This window comes from Schistocerca nitens, chromosome 6, assembly GCF_023898315.1.
Source record: "Schistocerca nitens isolate TAMUIC-IGC-003100 chromosome 6, iqSchNite1.1, whole genome shotgun sequence".
Classification (NCBI taxonomy): Eukaryota; Metazoa; Arthropoda; class Insecta; order Orthoptera; family Acrididae; genus Schistocerca; species Schistocerca nitens.
The window spans coordinates 283,402,390-283,425,893 of record NC_064619.1 but is presented as its reverse complement, the minus strand read 5'-3'; the positions used below and the strand labels follow the sequence as shown (position 1 = coordinate 283,425,893).

The window sequence follows — 23,504 nt, the reverse complement described above, 5'->3', positions numbered from 1 at the left end:
CAAAGAAGTACTGAATGCCAAGCAACACCACAAAAATGGCACACTTTACTTGAAAACTATAAGCTTTCGAATTTGCAGAAGGCTTTTTTTTCCTTTTCTTTCATGGCATCCACACCTGTTTCAAATGCCGCAACAGAAAAAACTTTTTCCTCAGCCACATATAGTGTGGTCTGAGAAATGAAATCGATTATCTCTTGAACACATAAAAGCAGATATACAAATAAAGGCCAACTTTAATATGTCATGGACAAAACAAAACGCTGCTTAAAGCTGTAAAATATACTTCAGAATATAATTTTTATAAAAAATTATTATTCCATAAGCATGCGTTGTAGATTTTAATAAGACAAATGTGATAGTACATACTGATTATAAGACGATCATTCAAATCACTTAATTTATGAATACATTTAGGTATGTTGTGATTTGACATCCTAACCCTCGAGCGGGCGCACTGTTGTAAAAAGTGCAACAGATGCAGTTTTTATGCCTAATCGACGCCTTAACCTTGAGCTATTGCGCCATTTCTGCCATGTATTCCATTGATTTTTTCTCGACAATGTTAAAGTGGCTTCAGTTCATTTGGTTAGCTTTCTCAGTTGGTTTTTAGAGCTGTAAACAACGACATGACGAATGTTGTAAAAAGTGCAATGCTCGCCTGCTGGTGTGACAGTTGCAAGCTTTGTTCGAGCTGTCAATGTCCAGAGGAAAGTATACTCAAATGTTAACTACCCTTGCTCGTTGTTTTTTTTTTAGTTTTTATAGATGCACATTAAACGTTACTTTGGTTACTCTGACATATGAATGTATTTATTCATTTCATTTCTTTGATGTTTTGTTCCAATTCAAAGGGTGTATCAGACGAAGAAATTCGCAAATTGCTCGAAGAAGGTGATGATACAGTCTATCCAGACTTTTCAGACTTGAGGAAAGTAAAGTAGATTTGTGTGATGAAAACATTGAATGGGACCATGGCAGTGAATCTGAACTTGAAGGTGAAGATAGTGATGATCCCAAAGAGACAGCGGATGTATGAGGGTTATTTATTAAAAAGACAAAAGTTTCACGTTGGTGTAAAGGCGAGTGTGCTAAAACATTAAAAAAAAACATTGTGCAAATACCACCAGATCCGAAGAGAAAGGTGATGGGTATAACTGATGAAGTTAGTGCTTTTTTGACATTGACCTTGACTTTATCGATGAAATCGTAAACTATACAAATACCTATATAAATAAACAGCGAGACACACATCAATTCTCGCACAAAAGAGGTCATAAAGTGACGAAATAATGGCTGTTTCCGGGATTCTTTTTGAAGATGATGAAGAAGAAAATGCCATCATGCTAATAAACTGGAACTCTGGACAGCAGACGGATCCAGAATGCTACTGCTTAGGACTTCAGTAAGCTGCAATAGGTTTCTGTTTTTTCTAAGCTGTATGCTCCTGTATGACAGGAGAAAATCTGGTAAGTTGGTTGCAATTCGTACAGTATTGGATCCTTTTGCTGCTAACTGTCAATGTTCTTACAGTCTGTTGAATTCATCCCTACGGAGACCGCTGTAGATGGATTCAGTACATACCCAGCAAACCGGCTAAATATGGGACAAAAATGTTTGCTCGATGCGAGGTAAAAACTTTTTATTGGAGTGATCTGGAGGTTTATTGCGGCATGCAGCCAAAGGACAATATCGGGTATCTAATGCTAGTTAGAACATAGTGAAAAGATATGTGATGCCTATGGAAAACACGAACCTTACAACTGACAATTGGTAAACAAGCTAACTACTTTTTGAATATATACTGCAGAAGACTATTACTTGAGTTGGTACAATGGCGATCAGACGGCAAATTCCAGAATTTAACCCAAACAAAACAAAATACATTGGAAGTACAGTGTTTGGATTTCACTAGGATAAGACCTCAGTTTTATATGTTTCTTGTAAAAACTGTGCTACCATACTTTTGTCTGCTGCGCATGACTTGGCGACAGAGGATGAAGAAACACACAAACCTGAATTAATAATCGAGTATAACATGAGAAAAGGTGGAGTTGACGTTGTAGCTAAAATTGTGCCTGATACCCCATTTCAAGGATTACAAGGTGATGGCCATTGCATACTTTTTCATTTTTCGGAACATTACCGGATTTAATTCGCAAACAAATTGTCTGTGAAAGGTGTTATGAAAGTAAAGTGAACATATGTCAGAAAAACTGGCTATATTGTTATTTACAGAACCAAAAAAGCAAAAGCTTTTGTTATAAATGTTGAAGATAGCGAATATGAACTGCTTTCTTCAATAAATATAATAGTTTGTTTAAGAAAAGTTAGTTTTTACTCACAAATGACCATGTTGTATATTTGACAACGAGCGCCTGCTCGTGTGACAACAGTAAGCGCGCCTGCCGGAGTCGTTAAAAAGCATACTGGCAATGTAGAAAAAATTAGACGACTTTTTTTTTGTACACGTCTAGTCTCTTAGGACCAAATTGAGGAGCAAATCTCCAAGGACATGGAACGTGTCAGTACATGAAATTACAATATAAAAGTAATAACAGATAAAATAAAATATTTATGAACCCAAAAAATAACAAGCCATAAATTGATTTAAACGAAATCAACAAAATAACACAGAAATCAGCTAAATTTTCAAGTAAATCCTCGACAGAGGAGAAGGAAACCTATGAGGAAACTCTTCAGCTTCGATTTGAAAGCGCGTGGATTACTGCTAAGATTTTTGAATTCTTGTGATAGCTTATTGAAAATGGATGCAGCAGTATACCGCACCTTTCTGCACAAGAGTCAAGGAAGAGCATCCAAATGGTGGATTTCTGCCTAGTGTTAACCGGGTGAAAAGAGCTAATTCGTGGGAATAAGCTGATATTGTTATCAGGAGAAGACAGCAAAGTATATATATATATATATATATATATATATATATATATATATAGAGAGAGAGAGAGAGAGAGAGAGAGAGAGAGAGAGAGATGTGAATGTCAGAATGGTCACAGTAATGTATAGAGAGAACAGAGACAGAGAGAGATATGTCAATGTCAGAATGGTCATAGTAATGAACACAGTTCCACAAGAGGTTCGTGAAATTAAACCACTTATTGACCGAACCGCCCGTTTCTGAGCCAAAAATATCCTTCGAGAATGGGAAGAATTACCCCAAAATATAATACCATATGTCGTAAGCGAATAAAAATAAGCAAAGTAGACCACTTTTCGTGGCGAACTACCAATTACTTCAGTCCCGTTCGAATAGTAAAAATGGCACCATTAAGTCTTTGAACAAGATCCTAAACATGCACTTTCCAAGACACCCTATCTGAACAACAAGAAATTTGAACTGTTTTACTAATCATATGCCCATTCCGTGAAATTAGAACGTCGGGTTTTGTTCAATTGTGTGTTAGAAAATGTTGTCGCGTTTGAGGACTTATTCTTTACTTAAAAGTAAAGTGTATTTGCAAAAGTATTTAAAATTAGATAATTAGCACTTTTGTCTTGAAAAAAGTATGTCGACGCTCATTAATAAACGTGTACTACCAGTTTTACTACCGTAACTAAATTGTAACTGGTTAATGACAAAAATAAATACCATAGTTGCTGATTTATAACAACTATATTTATTTTAATTCTCCGGATTTGAGAAGCAAGGTCCCGATTCTCGTAACACACTACCTAGAAAACTAAAATACTCGACCTGGTAACACTAGTTACAGAAAACGTTGTATATCATAGTGTAATTTATTGTAGAAATCATGAGAGCATACGTTTCTACCAGAATCAAAGAACATATTGCTACCTCGCGAAAAGACCATGAAGGTAAAGTTAGTGAAGTTCGAGCACAAAAGGAATGTTGCCAACAATCGTCCTTCCCGGAGACTGTTCACAAATGGAACAGGAAAGAATACGCCATACGTCATAAGGTGGTTTGAGAACTATAAATGCAGATGTAGATCGCGTCCATCGCAAAAAATTGTGTGCATAGCAGCACGAGTGTATTTCGAGGATTGCATTAGCCGAACGAGAAGGATTCAGGGCCGGCCTTAGGCATGTGCAAACGGTGCAACCGCACAGGGTCCCGCACTTCTGGGGCCCCGCGGAAAACTTTAGACGGTAATTTGAAAACCGTCAGCCGTAATTTTGTTATTACAGATCAATTGAAAAAATAAAGTGTTTCTGCAACCACTTTTAATGTAATGTAATTCACTTACATATCCACTGTGACATGACTATGGGCACTGGAGTACGTCCTTGAAAATTATGCCTGCATAGGAGTCGAGGGAACCATGGGCTATTATTCTGATGAGCTATAGTTACCTGTCAGCATATGACCATTGCTCAGCGTGCTCGGTCAGAGGGTTAGCTACCCTCTGTAATAAAAAACTGAGTGAACGTATCAACGAACAACCTGAACGGATGTCATCGGCCGTCCGCCACGAACAAATTCAACGAACAACATAGAACAAAATGAGATGAGACCCGGCTGGGTCGAAGATTTTCTCCGCTCAGGGAGGTTGTGTTGTTCTAATCATCATCATTTCATCCCCATCGACGCACAAGTCGCCGAAGTGGCGTCGAATCGAAAGACTTGCACCCGGCGAACGGTCTACCCGACGGGAGGCCCTAGTCACACGACATTTACATTTTTAGCGCCCTTTCTGCTCATTGTTGTGGCTAACAATCAAGCATTACATTCTTCCGTCAGCAGGTGTTTCTCACAGAATGATTTGTTCATTGTCGTCAGTTTCAACGCACGGTACTTTTCCAGTTCACGCCGAGGGAAATGTCTCGTGAGAGAGACGGATTTATAAAACACTATTCAGGTGCTCAAAAGATCAGGAAAAAGCTACAACATTAAGTTTTTGAACCCACAAAGAGGGGCTTTCGAAAAGTTTCTTCGACCAACAACTTCAGACAATGAGACTAAAATGTGGTTAAAGGACGAAAGGCATTAACAGTAGCCTCTCATTTCGTGATGCTTCAGATACAAGTGAACATGGCTCCATGATAAATGAAATTGTACATAAAGGCCAGACTAAAATCGTAAATTTTGAGTATCATTTAAATGAGGACAGAAGAAACTTTTCAACTCATTTTTACGTAAGATCTTTACCAAATGAAGAAAAAAGGGGTCGTAAATGGCTTCTGTATTCAAAATCTACCCACAAAGTTTTTAGTTTTTGGATCTCCTGCAAACAAGCTGTCAAGTGGTGGACTGGGTGGTTGAGTTCACTTAGGAAACCGGCTTCAAGAGCATGAGCAATCATTGAACCACATAAAAGGTACAAAAAGTGGATGGAATGTCAGATACGTTTGTAACAAGAAATAGGTATCTTTGAAAAATATTCAAAATGAACTCATATATTTGCTTGCCAACAAAGTAAAAAAAAGCATTGTTAATTTTGTAAAAGAAAGTAAATATTTTTCTGTCATACTTGATTATACTCCTGATACAAGTCACAATTTGCAAATTTTTCAGAAGACGCAGTGACTGTAGAAGAACACTTCCTCGATTTTCTGAACAGGAGAAAGTTTGACTGAAACCCTTTTGTCGAAACTAGATTAACTAGGACTCGATATTCATGACTGCAGAGGCCAATGTTACCATAATGGCGCAAATATGAAAGATTATCAAAGTGCGTTCAAGTCAGAATCCTAAAGTGCAATCCAAGAGCATTTTATATGCCACGTGCCAGCCACAGTCTTAATCTTGTGTTACCAAATGCGGCAAAATCTATAGCAACAGCACTCACATTTTTTGGTGTAATTCCCACTCCGAGATGGGAAATCTTACTGAACAGGGTGCCAACTTTAACAGTGAAGAAGCTTTCAGACACTCGACGGGAAAGCAGAGTGTAAGAGTTTCGAAGCTATAAGGTACCAGACAAGAGAAGTCAGAGTTGCCCTTCTTGAGGTGAGCAACAGCACTTTTGAATCGAAAACAGATATCGAAGCACGCTCACTTGCTGTGAACGAATTAAAAAGCGTCGTTACTGTAGGCGAAGCCCCTCAAAGGCCTAGTGAATTTTATTGATAATTTCCGTAAAGAAGATTTTGTTAATGAGCAGATAACAGCGAAAGAGATTGCTGTGAACACAATATCGATATTTTCTACACTGTCGTTGACACGCTGTTAAAAAGTTTGAAAGGTTTGGCCAGCTGGCTAAGTATTCCGAAATATTCGGCTTTTGTTTTCTCCAGAAAGTTTAAAACACATACAGGACGAACTGTAAATGCTGTGTTAAAACTTTGAGTAAGAGCTATGTAAATGCTGTGTTAAAACTTTGAGAAAGAGCTATGTGTAAACACAGATGGTGAATGTTCAAAAGACATTTTGACAGAAATTAAAGTGTTCAAATGGTTCAAATGGCTCTGAGCACTATGGGACTCAACTGCTGTGGTCATAAGTCCCCTAGAACTTAGAACTACTTAAACCTAACTAACCTAAGGACATCACAAACATCCATGCCCGAGGCAGGATTCGAACCTGCGACCGTAGCAGTCGCACGGTTCCGGACTGCGCGCCTAGAACCGCGAGACCACCGCGGCCGGCCGAAATTAAAGTGTTCAGAGGAATGGTGCCGAGACGTAGAAACTCCTATGTTTACTTTGAAACACTTTAATGATATTGGAAATACATTTCCCAGTATTTTAGTTTGTCAAACCGTGCCAGCGTCTGTTGCCTCCGCTGAAAGGAACTTTTCACATTTAAAGCTTATCAAGAATTCTTTCAGCAGCAGAATTTTCCAAGACCGCATGTCTTCTCTTGCTGTGCTGTCAGTGGAACACGACGTGGCTTCAAAAGTGAATTTTGAAGGTATTGTTGAAGAATTTGCTCTTCAAAAAGCAAAAGATGTTTTGTGCAAAGTGCGTAAGGCAATAACCCTTAATCTTTGTAAGCTACAACTCAATAGTTTCTTGTAAATTTAGAGCACAGTCGAATGATGAAAGCATTTAAGTGTATATCCTGGTACAGGGAGATGAAGAAGCTTGCACAGGATAGAGTAGCATGGAGAGCTGCATCAAACCAGTCTCAGGACTGAAGACCACAACAACAAACAATAGCAAAAGTAGGTCTGCTGTAGTAAGTCTTTTGATACGTAGGTAATATTTCAATGACGAAACTTACAATTCTTTTGAACGTGACGAAGGTGTATGGCCCGTGTTGGAAGAGGAGGATGGGCGGGGGGGGGGGGGGGGGGGGGGGGCATGTGGTAGAGCCCCGCCCGGACGTTTTGCACACATCTCCGTGCCGGCTAAGGTCGGCTCTGGAAGGATTGTTACAGGACTCTATATATGACTTGCTGTCGCTCAAAGATCGCCTCTGATGCCCAGGTTCGCCTCTGATGCCCAGAAACACCCTGTAGTTACATTACTCCCTTCCATCCGATGATATATTGAAAACTATAGTTGTCTTAGCATGGCAGTCCAGTGCCCCACTATTTTCGAGAACAGTTCCACTGTGAACATTGAAACCTGTTGTGATGCAGTGATAAACTGTCGAAAACGGTTTTAGAAAATCACCAAGATGTCTAGCGCCGCAACACAAGCAGTAAATAATTATCTATCCTTCTACTTGTCGAAGCATTATAGTCATTCTGAGCTTGTTCACCAGCAACGCAGTTCTAACAAGATCAGTCGCAGAGTCGTAAGTGCTGCAAAATGCAGTAGGTTACGACGAACTATCGGTGAAAAGCCTAGCCGCTGAGTTACATGTTCCATAGATCATTTCAACGATTTTTTAACCGAAATTATGCGAAACGAGTCAGTTTGCAGCAGTGGTTGCCAACCTGGGAGTAATCACTCCCTGAGGGGTTAAATGAAATTTTTGAGAGTTAGAAGGCAAAATGGTTCGATTTTGTCCGTCACGAAATAATTTTTGAAGGATAATTGTTATTAGTACAAGTACTGTAAGAGACGTATGCTTATTACATAAAGCAAATAATTATTTTCTTGTCAAATATTATTACTAGCGCGCGTCTTCACACATCAACGGTACGTACGGTGGATCTATAACAAGATACATGAGACGCGCAACAAATGCTAAAGATATGAAAATTTCTTCTGCAAATTGTAGATAGCTTTTGCAATGGACCAGAAATTGCTTCAGTTCTCACTTCGGAGCAGATGAACGAACTAATTGACAGCGCAACACAACAGTAAAAATAATGCTGACCTTAGTTATTATTAATAATTATTATTAAAATATGGAGACAGCGATCGGACACAGAACATTAGGAGACAGAAATCTTCCCGTTTCTGCTAGTTTAGAAGTAATCAAGTAATTTACAAAAAGTAACTTTAGTGCACGCATTTTAAGTTGGACTTCAAATTGGTGTGCAAGGTGCGAGCGAAGCAACTGTTGCTATGGACAAGAGTGGTGCAAAGTCTTTCCTAACAATACGTTCTAGTAGCACTCACAATGTACCGGAAACTGCTTCGTCTTTCATTCTCCCCCCCCCCCCCCTCTCTCTCGCACACACACACACACACACACACACACACACACAGACAGAGCCAGCGCTTGGAATAGGAACCTGGTTTACTAGATATGTGTACGACAATACCGTTAACATTAATGAACATATTTTTTAGTGCTACTCATGACGCTAGTACACTTTAACTACACTGAAAAACTTGGGTGTTTTTTTCTACCAGTTTTTAACTAAAAAAGTCGTCCATGACATAGGAGGAGCTGTCTAAGGAAAATGATTTCATATTAAATTTGAAATTTACTTTGCTATCTGTCAGACATTTCCTGTTATTGTGCGAATAATCAAACATTTTTGTTGCTGCATCCTGAAATAATTTCTGAGCTACTGGCAGCTTCAGTAATGGGTAATGAAGGCCATTTTTTCCCCCTAGTATTGTACGAATGGACATTATTATCCTTAAACTATGATGGAGTATTTATGACGAACGTCACTGGTGAATGTACAAATTTTGATAGCGCAGTTAAAATATCGAACACTTTGCAGAGGTACTTACATGACGAATGCGCCTGAACACCACATATCATCGCTTTTGTGCGATCAACACTTAACACCAGAAATTTATTTCATAAGACAGTATTGAGTGGAAATGTGCAAAATATGTCAGTAAGTGGATTGATTGGTAACCAAGGCTAGCAATTATATGACGAGCAAACGTAGATGAGCTTAACTCTTTGAACAACTCAGTAATATGTTCGTTCCAGTTCAAGTTTTGATGAATATGTACGCCGAAAATTTTGGAGGAGTCTATCTTTTTTACCGACTCCTGTTCGGGTTCTACATCAGTTGTTGGTATGACTGTTGCACAGACTATATAATTGCGTATTTCCTTAAATTTAGAGATAGTCCATTTTCAGATAACCACTTAATAATTCTTCCCCCCATGAACCTTGTCGTTGATGGGGAGGCTTGCGTGCCTCAGCGATACAGATAGCCGTACCGTAGGTGCAACCACAACGGAGGGGTATCTGTTGAGAGGCCAGACAAACGTGTGGTTCCTGAAGAGGGGCAGCAGCCTTTTCAGTAGTTGCAGGGGCAACAGTCTGGATGATTGACTGACCTGGCCTTGTAACACTAACCAAAACGGCCTTGCTGTGCTGGTACTGCGAACGGCTGAAAGCAAGGGGAAACTACAGCCGTAATTTTTCCCGAGGGCATGCAGCTTTACTGTATGGTTAAATGATGATGGCGTCCTCTTGGGTAAAATATTCCGGAGGTAAAATAGTCCCCCATTCGGATCTCCGGGCGGGGCTACTCAGGAGGACGTTGTTATCAGGAGAAAGAAAACTGGCGTTCTACGGATCGGAGCGTGGAATGTCAGGTCCCTTAATCGGGCAGGTAGGTTAGAAGACTTAAAAAGGGAAATAGCTAGGTTAAAGTTAGATATAGTGGTAATTAGTGAAGTTCGGTGGCAGGAGGAACAAGACTCTTGGTCAGGTGAATACAGGCTTATAAATACAAAATCAAATAGGGGTAATGCAGGAGTAGGTTTAATAATGAATAAAAAAAATAGGAGTGCGGGTAAGCTACTACCAACAGCATAGTGAACGCATTATTGTGGCCAAGATAGATACGAAGCCCATGCCTACTACAGTAGTACAAGTTTATATCCCAACTAGCTCTGCAGATGACGAAGAAATTGATGAAATGTATGATGAGATAAAAGTAATTATTCAGGTAGTGAAGGGAGACGAAAATTTAATAGTCATGGGTGACTGGAATTCGTCAGTAGGAAAAGGGAGAGAAGGAAACGTAGTAGGTGAATATGGATTGGGGGTAAGAAATGAAAGAGGAAACCGTCTGGTAGAATTTTGCACAGAGCATAACTTAATCATAGCTAACACTTGGTTCAAGAATCATAAAAGAAGGTTGTACACATGGAAGAATCCTGGAGATACTAGAAGGTATCAGATAGATTATATAATGGTAAGACAGAGATTTAGGAACCAGGTATTAACCCTTCTAATACCGAGTATTTTTTGTTACACTGAGTACCATTGGGGTCTTTAGTGACGCCAACGGAATTTATTTTTTATTAAGGATAGTTTTAATAATGGTACAATAAAATCAAATTCATTATTTTTTCCACAGTCTAAAACATGATATCAGTGACATTACATTAAATTAAAATGCATATTTTTTAAATTATTTATTTCTGTAAAATTTACAAACGATTCTCATGAAACTACAAACATTTTTTTATTAAATTCATAATTGACATTTATGACGCATTACAATTACAAAAATAAATTGCACAGTGTTTTTTACACACACAACATCCACATTTTGAATATTTATCGATGAATTTTCTATCCTCAGACCTTTTACAAAACGGACACCTTCCTCTTTTTTTGTCTGTACTGTTGATGGAAGTACTGGGGAAATAATTTTGTCTGGCCTTCTTCCGACGAGCTGCTTTTATAATTCTATGAGGAATGACCGTCTCTTGTAGTTGGTCCTTTCTGCCCATTGTGGTGTAAGATGTAGCCATATGATAAATGCATTCAGTGCACTGATATCAATCGTGTTGTAAAATAATACCATTGACCACCTTCTGCTCATCCTCTTTGTAGTGTATGTTCTAAGCACCTTGTCCATGGTATCCACTCCTGATTTTGCTTTATTATAATCTAGAATCATTACTGGCTTGCATTCTTCACGATCTTCCACTTCCTTCCTTGAATGCATTGTACTGAGCAAAGTTACAACTTTTCCCTTTTTCGGACAGTATGAAACAATTGAAGCATGCTCTTGGAATCCAAAAATAGATGAATATTTGACTTGACTTTTGGTCTGAGTGAAAGTTTGTGGTAGTTCTCCTTTATTTTTTCTAATTGTTCCTAAGAGTGTGAGATTGATTTTCAGAAGTTCTCCCACCAAACTAAGGCTAGTGAAAAAATTGTCAGTTGTTACATTTCTGCCACTGTTTTCTAAGTCTTTGACCATATCTAAAGCAACTCTCTTGCCTTGACCAACTTCACGAGATTCATTTTCTTGTCGACCAGTGTAAACTTGGAGATTGAGAACGTAAGACGTTGCATTATCACATACAGCCCATAATTTCAACCCACATTTTCCTGGTTTTGAAGGAATATATTTTCCGAAATTGACATCTACCATGAAATGCCACAAGTTGTTCATAAATTGTTATATTGCTGTGAGAAACATATGCTTCTTGAAATGTGTGTACCCACATTTCAAATATTTCTCTAATGGGAGCCAGCTTGTCAGGAGCACTGTTGTGACGTCTCACATCTGCGTCATCAAATCGGATGCACCTTGAAATTTGCGTAAAGCGATTCCTAGCCATTGCTTCACTAAAAATGGGTCTACCATCCTCATTGTTCCACAGATGTGTAACTGCTTCATTATGGGCCTTGTAAACACCTGCTAGGATCAAGACACTGATAAAGCACATCAGTTCAATGTCATCGACAGGTTTCCATTTACTACCATAAACAAGGCTACCCTCTTTTTTAGTCCACCTTAGAATTACTTCAACAATGTTTCTCCTAAGAAACAACCGGAAAGCTGATTCTATTGAGTCTACATTTTTTACTACGAATTTTGTTGGACCTGGCTTTACTCGCATTATGTTCCATCTCTCTTCTCTTTCACAAGCTCTTCTCAACTTGTGTTTGTGCCACAATTCTTCTTTGTTTTTATACCTACACAAAATTAAAAAAGTAAAAAATTCAGAAGGTATATTTTGGCGCTAGACCCTGACGCAAATTTACAAAAATGCAATATTTACTTACATATAACAGTCAGAAATATGTGTTACTTCCTGTTCAGACTGGACATCTGCGCTGTCCAAATCTTCTTCTGAACTTCCGTCTGATTGAGGAATATTCTTTTCTAAGATGTCAATTTCTCCATCGCTGCCTGAGACATCACAAACTATATCGTTAATATCACTATTTGATTCTCCAGATAGAGGATTATCCTGCAGTAATGTTTCAAGCATTTCATCTTCGGAAAGGTGACAAGACATTTTCCACTGAATGCAACACACACAATAGTAGTCTCCACTTGTATGGAACAAATAACTGTCGGCTTATAAAGTAATGGCAACAATCACACGTTACAACAATACTTACAAGAATAAAACAGAGGAAATACAGCAACAGTTACGGATTCAATGCAGTATTATTGGGTAATAACACCGCAAGAGAGAAATGGGGTCGCATTTAACCCCAATGGTATTCAGTGGTTCTCTCTTGATTTTCTGCAAAACTAAATATTTTCAAAAAGTTATATTAATATATTACGAACCCATTACTTAATTCAGGATAAGTCCGAATTTGTCATAATTTTTAGGAATAGAAAATAAGGTATATTTTACAGAAAATTACGGCCTGGGGTCATTATAGACCCCACAGTATTAGGAAGGTTAAATTGTAAGACATTTCCAGGGGCAGATGTGGACTCTGACCACAATCTATTGGTTATGAACTGTAGATTAAAACTGAAGAAACTGCAAAAAGGTGGGAATTTAAGGATATGGGATCTGGACAAACTGATTAAACCAGAGGTTGTACAGAGTTTCAGGGAGAGCATAAGGGAACAATTGTCAAAAATGGGAGAAAGAAATACAGTAGAAGAAGAATGGGTAGCTCTGAGGGATGAAGTAGTGAAGGCAGCAGAGGATCAAGTAGGTAAAAAGACGAGGACTAGTAGAAATCCTTGGGTAACAGAAGAAATATTGAATTTAACTGATGAAAGGAGAAAATATAAAAATGCAGTAAATGAAGCAGGCAAAAAGGAATACAAACGTCTCAAAAATGAGATCGACAGAAAGTGCAAAATGGCTAAGCAGGGATGGCTAGAGGACAAATGTAAGGATGTAGAGGCTTATCTCACTAGGGGTAAGATAGATACTACCTACAGGAAAATTAAAGAGACCTTTGGAGAAAAGAGAACCACTTGTATGAATATCAAGAGCTCAGATGGAAACCCACTTCTAAGCAAAGAAGGGAAAGCAGAAAGGTGGAAGGACTATATAGAGGGTCTATACAAGGGCGACGTACTTGAGGACAATATTCTGGTAATGGAAGAGAATGTAGATGAAGACGAAATGGGAGATACAATATTGCGTGAAGAGCTTGACAGAGCACTGAAAGACCTGAGTCGAAACAAGGCCCCGGGAGTAAACAACATTCCATTAGAGCTACTGACGGCCTCGGGAGAGCCAGTCCTGACAAAACTCAACCATCTGGTGAGCAAGATGTATGAGACAGGCGAAATACCCTCAGACTTCAAGATGAATATAATAATTCCAATCCCAAAGAAAGCAGGTGTTGACAGATGTGAAAATTACCGAACTATCAGTTTAATAAGTCACAGCTTCAAAATACTAACGCGAATTCTTTACAGATGAATAGAAAAACTAGTAGAAGCCAACCTTGGGGAAGATAAGTTTGGATTCCGTAGAAATATTGGAACACTTGAGGCAATACTGACCTTACGATTTTACTTAGAAGAAAGATTAAGGAAAGGCCTACGTTTCTAGCATTTTTAGACTTAGAGAAAGCTTTTGACAATGTTGACTGGAATACTCTATTTCAAATTCTAAAGGTGGCAGGGGTAAAACACAGGGAGCGAAAGGCTATTTACAATTTGTACAGAAACCAGATGGTAGTTATAAGAGTTGAGGGAAGCAGTGGTTGGGAAGGGAGTGAGACAGGGTTGTAGCCTATCCCCAATGTTATTTAATCTGTATATTGAGCAAACAGTAAAGGAAACAAAAGAAAAATTCGGAGTAGGTATTAAAATCCATGGAGAAGAAATAAAAACTTTGAGGTTCGCCGATGACATTGTAATTCTGTCAGAGACAGCAAAGGACTTAGAAGAACAGTTGAATGGAATGGACAGTGTCTTGAAAGGAGGATATAAGATGAACATTAACAAAAGCAAAACGAGGATAATGGAATGTAGTCGAATTAAATCGGGTGGTGCTTAGGGTATTAGATTAAAAGTACTTAGAAGAACAGTTGAATGGAATGGACAGTGTCTTGAAAGGAGGATATAAGATGAACATTAACAAAAGCAAAACGAGGATAACGGAATGTAGTCGAATTAAATCGGGTGGTGCTTAGGGTATTAGATTAGAAAATGAGACACTTAAAGTAGTAAAGGAGTTTTGCTATTTGGGGAGCAAAATAACTGATGATGGTCGAAATAGAGAGGATATAAAATGTAGACTGGCAATGGCAAGAAAAGCGTTTCTGAAGAAGAGAAATTTGTTAACATCGAGTATAGATTTAAGTGTCAGGAAATCGTTTCTGACAGTATTTGTATGGAGTGTAGCCATGTATGGAAGTGAAACATGGACGATAAATAGTTTGGACAAGAAGAGAATAGAAGCTTTCGAAATGTGGTGCTACAGAAGAATGCTGAAGATTAGATGGGTAGATCACATAACTAATGAGGAGGTATTGAATAGAATTGGGGAGAAGAGGAGTTTGTGGCACAACTTGACAAGAAGAAGGGACCGGTTGGTAGGACATGTTCTGAGACATCAAGGGATCACAAATTTAGCATTGGAGGGCAGTGTGGAGGGTAAAAATCATAGAGGGAGACCAAGAGATGAATACACTCAGCAGATTCAGAAGGTCGTAGGTTGCAGTAAGTACTGGGAGATGAAGATGCTTGCACAGGATAGAGTAGCATGGATAGCTGCATCAAACCAGTCTCAGGACTGAAGACCACAACAACAACAAACAACTTAATAATTCTTTGAAAAAATCCTTAAATATCTCTCCTGTTGTTTTCTCTCTACTGAGATTTATTTATAATACACAAAATACCAATTTTGTTTGACGAATGCTCAAGTGGAAGGTGAATTGCATATAAAAGGAATAGGAGTGGGCCTAAAAGTGAACCTTGTGGGACACCCTTTGTGATTTCTCCTGTCTCTAAAATTTTCTCTCCTTCAAACATTGTCTGAATTATTCAACACGAGTTTTTGCATTGTGTTTGTTGAGAAGGATTCAAACCAGTTGTGTTAAAGTCCACTAATTCCTCAAAACTTAATTTTTTATGAAAGTACGATATCTATACAATCAAACGCCTTACAAAGCTAAAAAAAATCAATTGGCGACATTTTATTAATAAAGGCATGTAATATTTAGTGAGTGACCCTTCTGGAATCCAAACTGTGATGTGCTTGCTTCTACATAAATGTGAGAATATTCTACAGTACATTTCTTTTTATCTGTGAGATAATCTCATCACGCTAGATTAATGGAACAGACATATACGCTACTAGACAGAAAATGTAACGGTACACTATTTACCAAGGGTGTGTACAAACACTCATCTATATCGTCCCATATCATTCCATCCGCACATTACAGATCCTCCACCAGCTTGAACAGTCCCCCACTGACACGCAGGGTTCATGAATTCGTGAAGTTGTCTCCATACGTGTACACGTCCATTCGCTCGATACAATTTGAAACGAGACTTGTCCGGCCAGGCAACATGTTTCCAATCATCAACAGTCCAATGTCGGTGTTGTCGGGCCCAGGCGAGACGTAAAGCTTTGTGTTGTGAAGTCATCAACGGTACACGAGTGGGACTTCGGCTCCGAAAGCCCATGACTATTATGTTTCGTTGAATGGTTCGCACGCTGACACTTGATGGCCCAGCACTGAAATCTGCAGCAATTTGCGGAAGGGTTGCACTTCTGTCACGCTGAATGATTCTCTTCAGTCGTCGTTGGTCCCGTTCTTGCAGGATCTTTTCCCGGCCTCAGCGATGTCGGAGATTTGAGGTTTTACCGGATTTCTGATATTCACGGTACACTCGTGAAATGGTCGTACGGAAAAATCCCCACTTCGTCGCTACCTCGGAGATATCCCATCGCTCGTGCGCGGACTATAAAACAACGTTCAAACTTACTTACACCTTGATAACCTGCCATTTTAGCAGCAGTAACAGATCTAACAACTGCGTCAGATACTTGGTTTGTATAGGTGTTGCCGACCCCAACGCCGTATTCCCCTGTTTACATATCTCTGTACTTGAATACGCATCCTTATACCAGTTTCTTTGGCGCTTCAGTATATATCGCCCCACTATGCCCATTAGGAATCGTACACATTCAGGAACGGGAACAGTCATTCTTGACATGTTCAGTCCGTGAACAGATGAAAACTTTGCACCTTTCGTTACACGCAGCCAGATGTACAGACGATAATGTTTAGTGTGGATGTAAGCGTAACCTACCAAAAATATTGCCTTACGTATTTTTAAAGTAATTTGTATTAATGCACAGACAATTGAGAAAGAATGTTAAATATTCTGGCATACTTCGATTAAAATAAGTTTGTGATTGCAATCTTGCAGTTGTCGGCGTCCTGCCGGCTGGTTAATATGTTTTCGGTTTTTTACTTCACTGTTCAGTAGTTCATCCTCGTGTTCGGTGTTCATTACTGAAGTATGAGAGGTTCGGTATTTTTAGAATTTCCTTCTAATCACTAATTTATTTATTGATATGCATGATCATAAAAAAGGGCAATGGCTGTACCATGCAGCAGTCCCTATGTGGAAGGAGTCTTCAGTCACACGAATCATTTCTGGTCTTACACAAGAAACAAATTGAATGTCGATATTGTCAAATCATAATTATACATTTGTTGTAATTTGAAGTTTGTATCATGAAACGACTTTCACCAAAAGTTATAGGTAACAAAAATGCAATAAATAACAGAAAGCAATAATAAATATAATTTTTAATGTTTACTAAGTGTTTTATTGTATTCACGCTGAGGCAATGTACGGTAATTCTGTCAATTTAATCGGGCAAGCCCAGCTGCCAGTCACGTTAGGCATGGCTCTGCACATCTACAAAACAGACAACAAAGCAAGCACGTGGCGCTCGAAAAGAACTACAACTGATCGGCGGATGGTCCCTAGCAGTTCTTTTAATTAAAGTATAGACGCTGTTATGGGCAAATTCTTGTTGCATGCGTCGTACAAATGACAATGACAAATACAACTATAATGGGTGTGGGTATAGTGTTGCATGTAGTCAGGGCCATATCGAGGCCGTGGCGAGATAGGCGCCCGCCAAGGGCGCAGACAGACGGAGGGCGCAAAAACTGACCCGAAAAAAAAAACAACTAAGACGATTTAAGAATCATCCGAGCGAGTTGTTATGCCCTGTGTATTCCTGTCTTCCGCCTGCGAGCGTTTCCCTCGCTCTGAGACACTAACCATGCGCTGTTGCCACCGCAGTGTCACTTCGTACAAGCAGTACCATAAACCAATGGCTGCAGCGCAACGGGCGTCACATCGGTTATGTGCCAACAGTAGCGCTTAGATTAGATTAGATTAATACTTGTTCCATAGATCATGAATACGACACTTCGTAATGATGTGGAATGTGTCAGTTTAATGAAAGATGTCTGTACAAGATATTACATTACACAAAATATTGCATGACACTAATGTTTAAGTTGTTGTTTTTTTCCCTTAATTTATATCTAAAACTTCAGCAAAGAGTAGAAGGAGTTGTCATCTAGAAATTCTTTTAATTTATTTTTTTATGTTAGTTGGCTATCTGTCAGGCTTTTGATGCTGTTTGGTAGGTGACCAAAGACTTTTGTGGCAGCATAATTTACCCCTTTCTGTGCCAAAGTCAGATTTAACCCTGCATAGTGAAGATCATCCTTTCTCCTGGTGTTATAGCTATGCATACTGCTATTACTTTTGAACTGGGTTGGATTATTAACAACAAATTTAATAAGTGAATATATATACTGTGAGGTTACTGTGAGGATCCCTAGAAATAGATGTCTGCAGGATGACCGTGGGTGGGCTCCAGCAATTATTCTGATTACACGTTTTTGAGCAATGAATACTTTTCTACTCAACGATGAATTACCCCTGAATATGATGCCATACGAAAGCAGTGAATGAAAGTAGGCATAGTAAGCTAATTTACTGAGATTCTTATCACCAAAATTTGTAATAACCCTAATAGCATACGTAGCTCAACTCAGACGTTTCAGCCGACCATCAATGTATTGCTTCCAGTTTAACCTCTCATCAATGGACACACCTAAAAATTTTGAAAATTCTGCCTTAGCTACAGGCTTCTGTTCAAAGTCTATATTTATTGTGTAATGAAGACGTTATGATCCGGCTGCATACCCGAGAAGAATATTATCAATTATTACGCTGGGAAAGCCTTCGTAGTCACATCTATATTTATTACTGGAGTTGTGCCATTTACTGTACGGAACTGTATATACTGTGTTTTATCAAAATTTAAAGAGAGTCCGTTTGCTGAGAGCCACATCTATATTTATTACTGGAGTTGTGCCATTTACTGTACGGAACTGTATATACTGTTTTATCAAAATTTAAAGAGAGTCCGTTTGCTGAGAGCCACTTAATAATTTTGTGAAAAACATCATTCACAATTACATCACTTAGTTCTTGGTTTTTGTTCCTACAGCTGCCGTCTTCAGAGGTAACTCATGTTCGACGATTGAGTTTTTGTTGCTACTTCGCTAAGGTATTGCAGGATCTCAAAAGTTGGTTAGCGGGTGCTGAAGCAAATATCCCGTTTGACAGATACATTCCTATCTTTGCTTATTACCAGTAACTGTGAACTGAAAATAAACAGTCTAAGCTACAGTTGTTCAAAATATTTGACAGAATAGCAAATGAAACTGGAAACAGACAGCACATATAACCATGACATGTCACTTTAAATTCCTGTCGGGAACACATAAATGAGAGCTCTTTATCCTATTCTGGAAAATTTACAGCAGATTTAGTGCCAAATAAAGCAGAAACGTCGATACAGCTGAGATAGCTAACGGTATGGCGGCTTTCAAATTCCAGTAGAAAGAGCTGACGAGGAGCAGTGACGCATTCCCGCCCCCCGCCCACCCAAATTAAGGGGTACGAGATGCTTATCGAAATACCTTTGGAGATATTTATGAGAATGCTAGTGACTGCAGCATCTTGTCAACGCAGTTGAGCAAATTATAGATGATAAATTTCGTAAGGCCGATTATGGGTGAAAGAAGGCTATTAAATTCAGGTATCTTGACAGAATAGGAAACAGTTTCTAAAGTTGACTTCTGTGTGATAATCCACAAGTTTTCTTCGCTCAAATCAAGGGAATGAAGAGTAAAATTACAATAAAAGAGATAGTTCTCAGAAAGAAATGTGTTCTCAAAACTTATATACAGCTCTTTTTTCTTTATTTGCAATCAATAATTTACGAGGAGCGAATAAAATCTGTTCTTTATTGTACATGACACTAAACCACTGAAACTACCATAAAAATAAAGTCCCAGATTTTTTATTTTCTATTTTTTAGAAAGTTTCTACAATTTGTAATTTATTTACTGCAGTGATACAAGCAATTTGTTATTGGAAAATATTTTCGCCTACTTAGCTAAATTAAGCAATATTTTTCAATAATGCTTCTTTTTTATTACACAAATCTGCGTAGAAAAAATTACAAGGAACTCTAAAAGTCATTCTAGTTTTCGCGATGTTTCTACTCGAGTGGAACAGTCTTCCCACCACAAATTTTAATTTTGTTGAGGGACTTATCTGTAGAGCAGCCCGATGTCAACGTTCACACCCTTTCTTATCACGTCATTACGTTTTGAGATTGGTTCCGCCATTAGTAATTTCTAACACAATTCATCGCGCTAACATTCGATCTATACTTAGCATATTCTTCTGCTAGAACCAAAATCAGAAGGTAAATTCAGACTTATGTGTATATCATGTACATATCCCATACATCAACACGGTTTTTTAGAGCCGAGTTTAGCAAAAAGAAAAAAATCTGTTAAATATTCAGTTAATCAATATTTGCATGATGTCAAAATCCAGCCTTTAGGCTTTGATCAGAAAACAAACTGACAGCTATTCAGTTAATCAATATTTGCATGATGTCAAAATCCAGCCTTTAGGCCTTGATCAGAAACCAAACTGACAGCTACAGTTCGATTAAAATTACGTGGCCGGCCGTTGGTGGCCGAGCGGTTCTAGGCGCTTCAGTCTGGAACCGCGCGACCGCTACGGTCGCAGGTTGGAATCCTGCCTAGGGCATGGATGTGTGTGATGTCCTTAGGTTGGTTAGGTTTAAGTAGCTGTAAGTTCTAGGGGACTGATGACCTGAGATGTTAAGTCCATATAGCGCTCAGAGCCATTTAAAAAATTACGTGATAGTTGACACTTCACGGGCTGAGCAGGTTTCCTCCAATCAGAGCGATAGACCTCAGTCCTGAATCATTCGGCGTTTCCAAACTGGCACAACAATTGGTCAGTTCACCTTGTCCGGCTTTCTTTCTTGTTCTGTTGGGATCCCAAGCCCTGGATCTGTCCCTTTAATTTCGTATTTCATCACACATGATAACCGCATGCACACATACACACACACACACACACACATAAACGATGCTAACGACATACACACGTTTCATGCATAGCACTAACCAAACACTACTGGATCCTCCCGCATTAGGCGCGATTCAGCGTCACATATATAGTTATTATAGTCACAAAAGTCGGCTTACATTATAAAAGTTTCGCACGACATTATGTGAAGCCAAATTTGTGAAGGCTGCAATTATCGTCGCTACGGAATATCCGAGTCATACATGTAACAGCTTATGCAACGTAGTATCGCTGCGCAGTGGTTAGCGCATAAATCGGTCGGGTAAGGGGTGATAGGTTCGAAACTCGTTACACACAGCTGGTGTTTTTTTTTTTCAAAAAATGGTTCAAATGGCTCTGAGCACTATGGGACTCAACTGCTGCGGTCATCAGTCCCCTAGAACTTGGAACTACTTAAACCTAACTAACCTAAGGACATCACACACATCCATGCCCGAGGCAGGATTCGAACCTGCGACCGTAGCAGTCGCACGGTTCCGGACTGCGCGCCTAGAACCGCGAGACCACCGCGGCCGGCCTGTTCTTTTTTTTGTTTTTTTTTTTTACAACCCCAATTCAGTCGTTGGTCATTTAAAATCGGCTGTCGACAGGGCATCTCGCATTTCCGTCATACCTCACGGCGGCCGCTTCAAAAATTGCTCCGCGTTTCACATGAACAGCATTTGTGAAGTGAACCGCCGTGTTTGTGTGTTACCTGTAACGGAGCGATATCTAGCAGCCGACGTGGCAACATTGTAGCGGCCACTAACACGTCAACAATCAAGTAATTTTAGTCGAACTATAGTTGATTACAAGACACCTACCACAGTAACAACCAATCAGAGCACGAGTTTGGTCGCACCTTCTGACCCGCGCAGAGTTATGTCGCTCTGCTACATTAGCGAGCGGTTACCAATCTGCTACGGAGATAATTCGTCTTAGGTCAACGACATACAACAAATGAAGTTGTAAAGTGTCCTGAAAGATTTACTAGATTTTATTTTTTGAATACAGTTTAAATTGTTCAATATTATTCGTGTTTCTACATAAAACATTGCATCATGAGGTTATTTGCGTTATTCACCACATTCTTTTAAGGAATTCTACGCTCAACAGTCCAGAAGATACAAATATGCACCTGCTGAAAGCTAGGCACTTATCTGTATGAACTTTACAGCGTTTCTCAATTTAGTTTGCAGCTCTCGAACCAACTGCAAGGCAAGGTTCAAAAATGGTTCAAATGGCTCTGAGCACTATGTGACTTAACTTCTGAGGTCATCAGTCCCCTAGAACTTAGAACTACTTAAACCTAACTAACCTAAGGACACCACACACATCCATGCCCGAGGCAGGATTCGAACCTGCGACCGAAGCTGTCTCGCGGTTCCAGACTGTAGCGCCTAGAACCGCTCGGCCACTTCGGCCGGCGGCAAGGTTCACACGTCGTCATAATGTCGCATATTAAATATAGGGTAAATGCTCCCAACGTCGAACGTAGATCTCGAGCTATACTGCAGATTAATCTGCCACCACAACCTTCATTTCACATTCACTCACAACCAGTGTTGCCTTCGTAACAGATAACGCCTTTCACAGACGAGAAGCCACGTAACGGCTGCAAGGTCTGTGACTGAATTTAATTTTCAGTAAACCTTGACTGATGCAGAACAGTGCAACAATGTTCATAGGAAGCATTCATGTGACAACAGTAGAGTAACATCTACAGCGTGAAGTAGAAATTCTGTGAGCGTCATCTTTAAGGTACTATAGCGAACAAGTCTTGAGATCTTTGAACAAGACGACCCCTGTGGAATTGCGCACTAACCTTGTTCCTGAGGCCGAAGCTTGACATAAAAACGACAGCAGGCCCAAAGACAGCAGCATAGACATGGCGCCGGCCATGTCTTTGCAGCACTGAAGCGTCGTTCTCGCGGGTCCACGGGCTACTGTGCGCAGCTTAACGCTTATCAACTGTTCCCCGCTCCGCTGCAGGCGCTGCCCTCTGCGCTCCGGAGAACCGCTACGCCTGCAGTCGCTATCGGTAACAGACAACGCGAAATAATGCACTGTTATTGTGATGACTCATGTCACTTTACAAGCAGCAGTGCAGCACCTTGTAGTGGATAAAAATAACTAAACAATCGCCGTATACTATTGTCTCAATCGTCTACCACAACACAAGTAAAGTTTCAGGGCGCGTACTCAGTCTTCAGTAAATGGCTAACCCCCTGCAGAAATCCAGTTGCAGGTTGCGTATCTAACGGATTCCACGGCGACTTCCAATAAACTTTAAACAAAATTCAAACCATTTTTAAACGTTTTCTCGCTGTTCAGATATGGAACACAGTATCTCATTTGCAAAGTAATCAGACCTTTGAAGCTGATATACGCAGGAGTTCAATGCTTTCAGAAGAATCGGAGGTGGGTGATTTACTAATACTAATCATAAGACTGTAATATCGTCCCTTTCATGCCAAAACACCTAATATGCATTACAGTAGTTTTGAAATAAAAGCAATTGAATGTTTCACACAATAATCTAGGAAATGAATTTGCGTCTAATTTATTGTTACATCATTAAAA

General features: G+C 39.4%; 1 protein-coding gene across 1 annotated transcript in view; it reads right to left on the bottom strand.

Moving 5' to 3' along the window:
• The window catches only part of LOC126262885 (murinoglobulin-1-like), a 292,408-nt gene extending 269,539 nt beyond the window's left edge, over nucleotides 1–22,869 (bottom strand). The window contains exon 1 of the mRNA XM_049959761.1: nucleotides 22,747–22,869. Within this exon, the coding sequence (XP_049815718.1) occupies nucleotides 22,747–22,823 (77 nt within the window). The 5' untranslated portion in view covers nucleotides 22,824–22,869. The remainder of the gene's footprint in view (nucleotides 1–22,746) is intronic.
• Nucleotides 22,870–23,504: the final 635 nt, after the last annotated feature.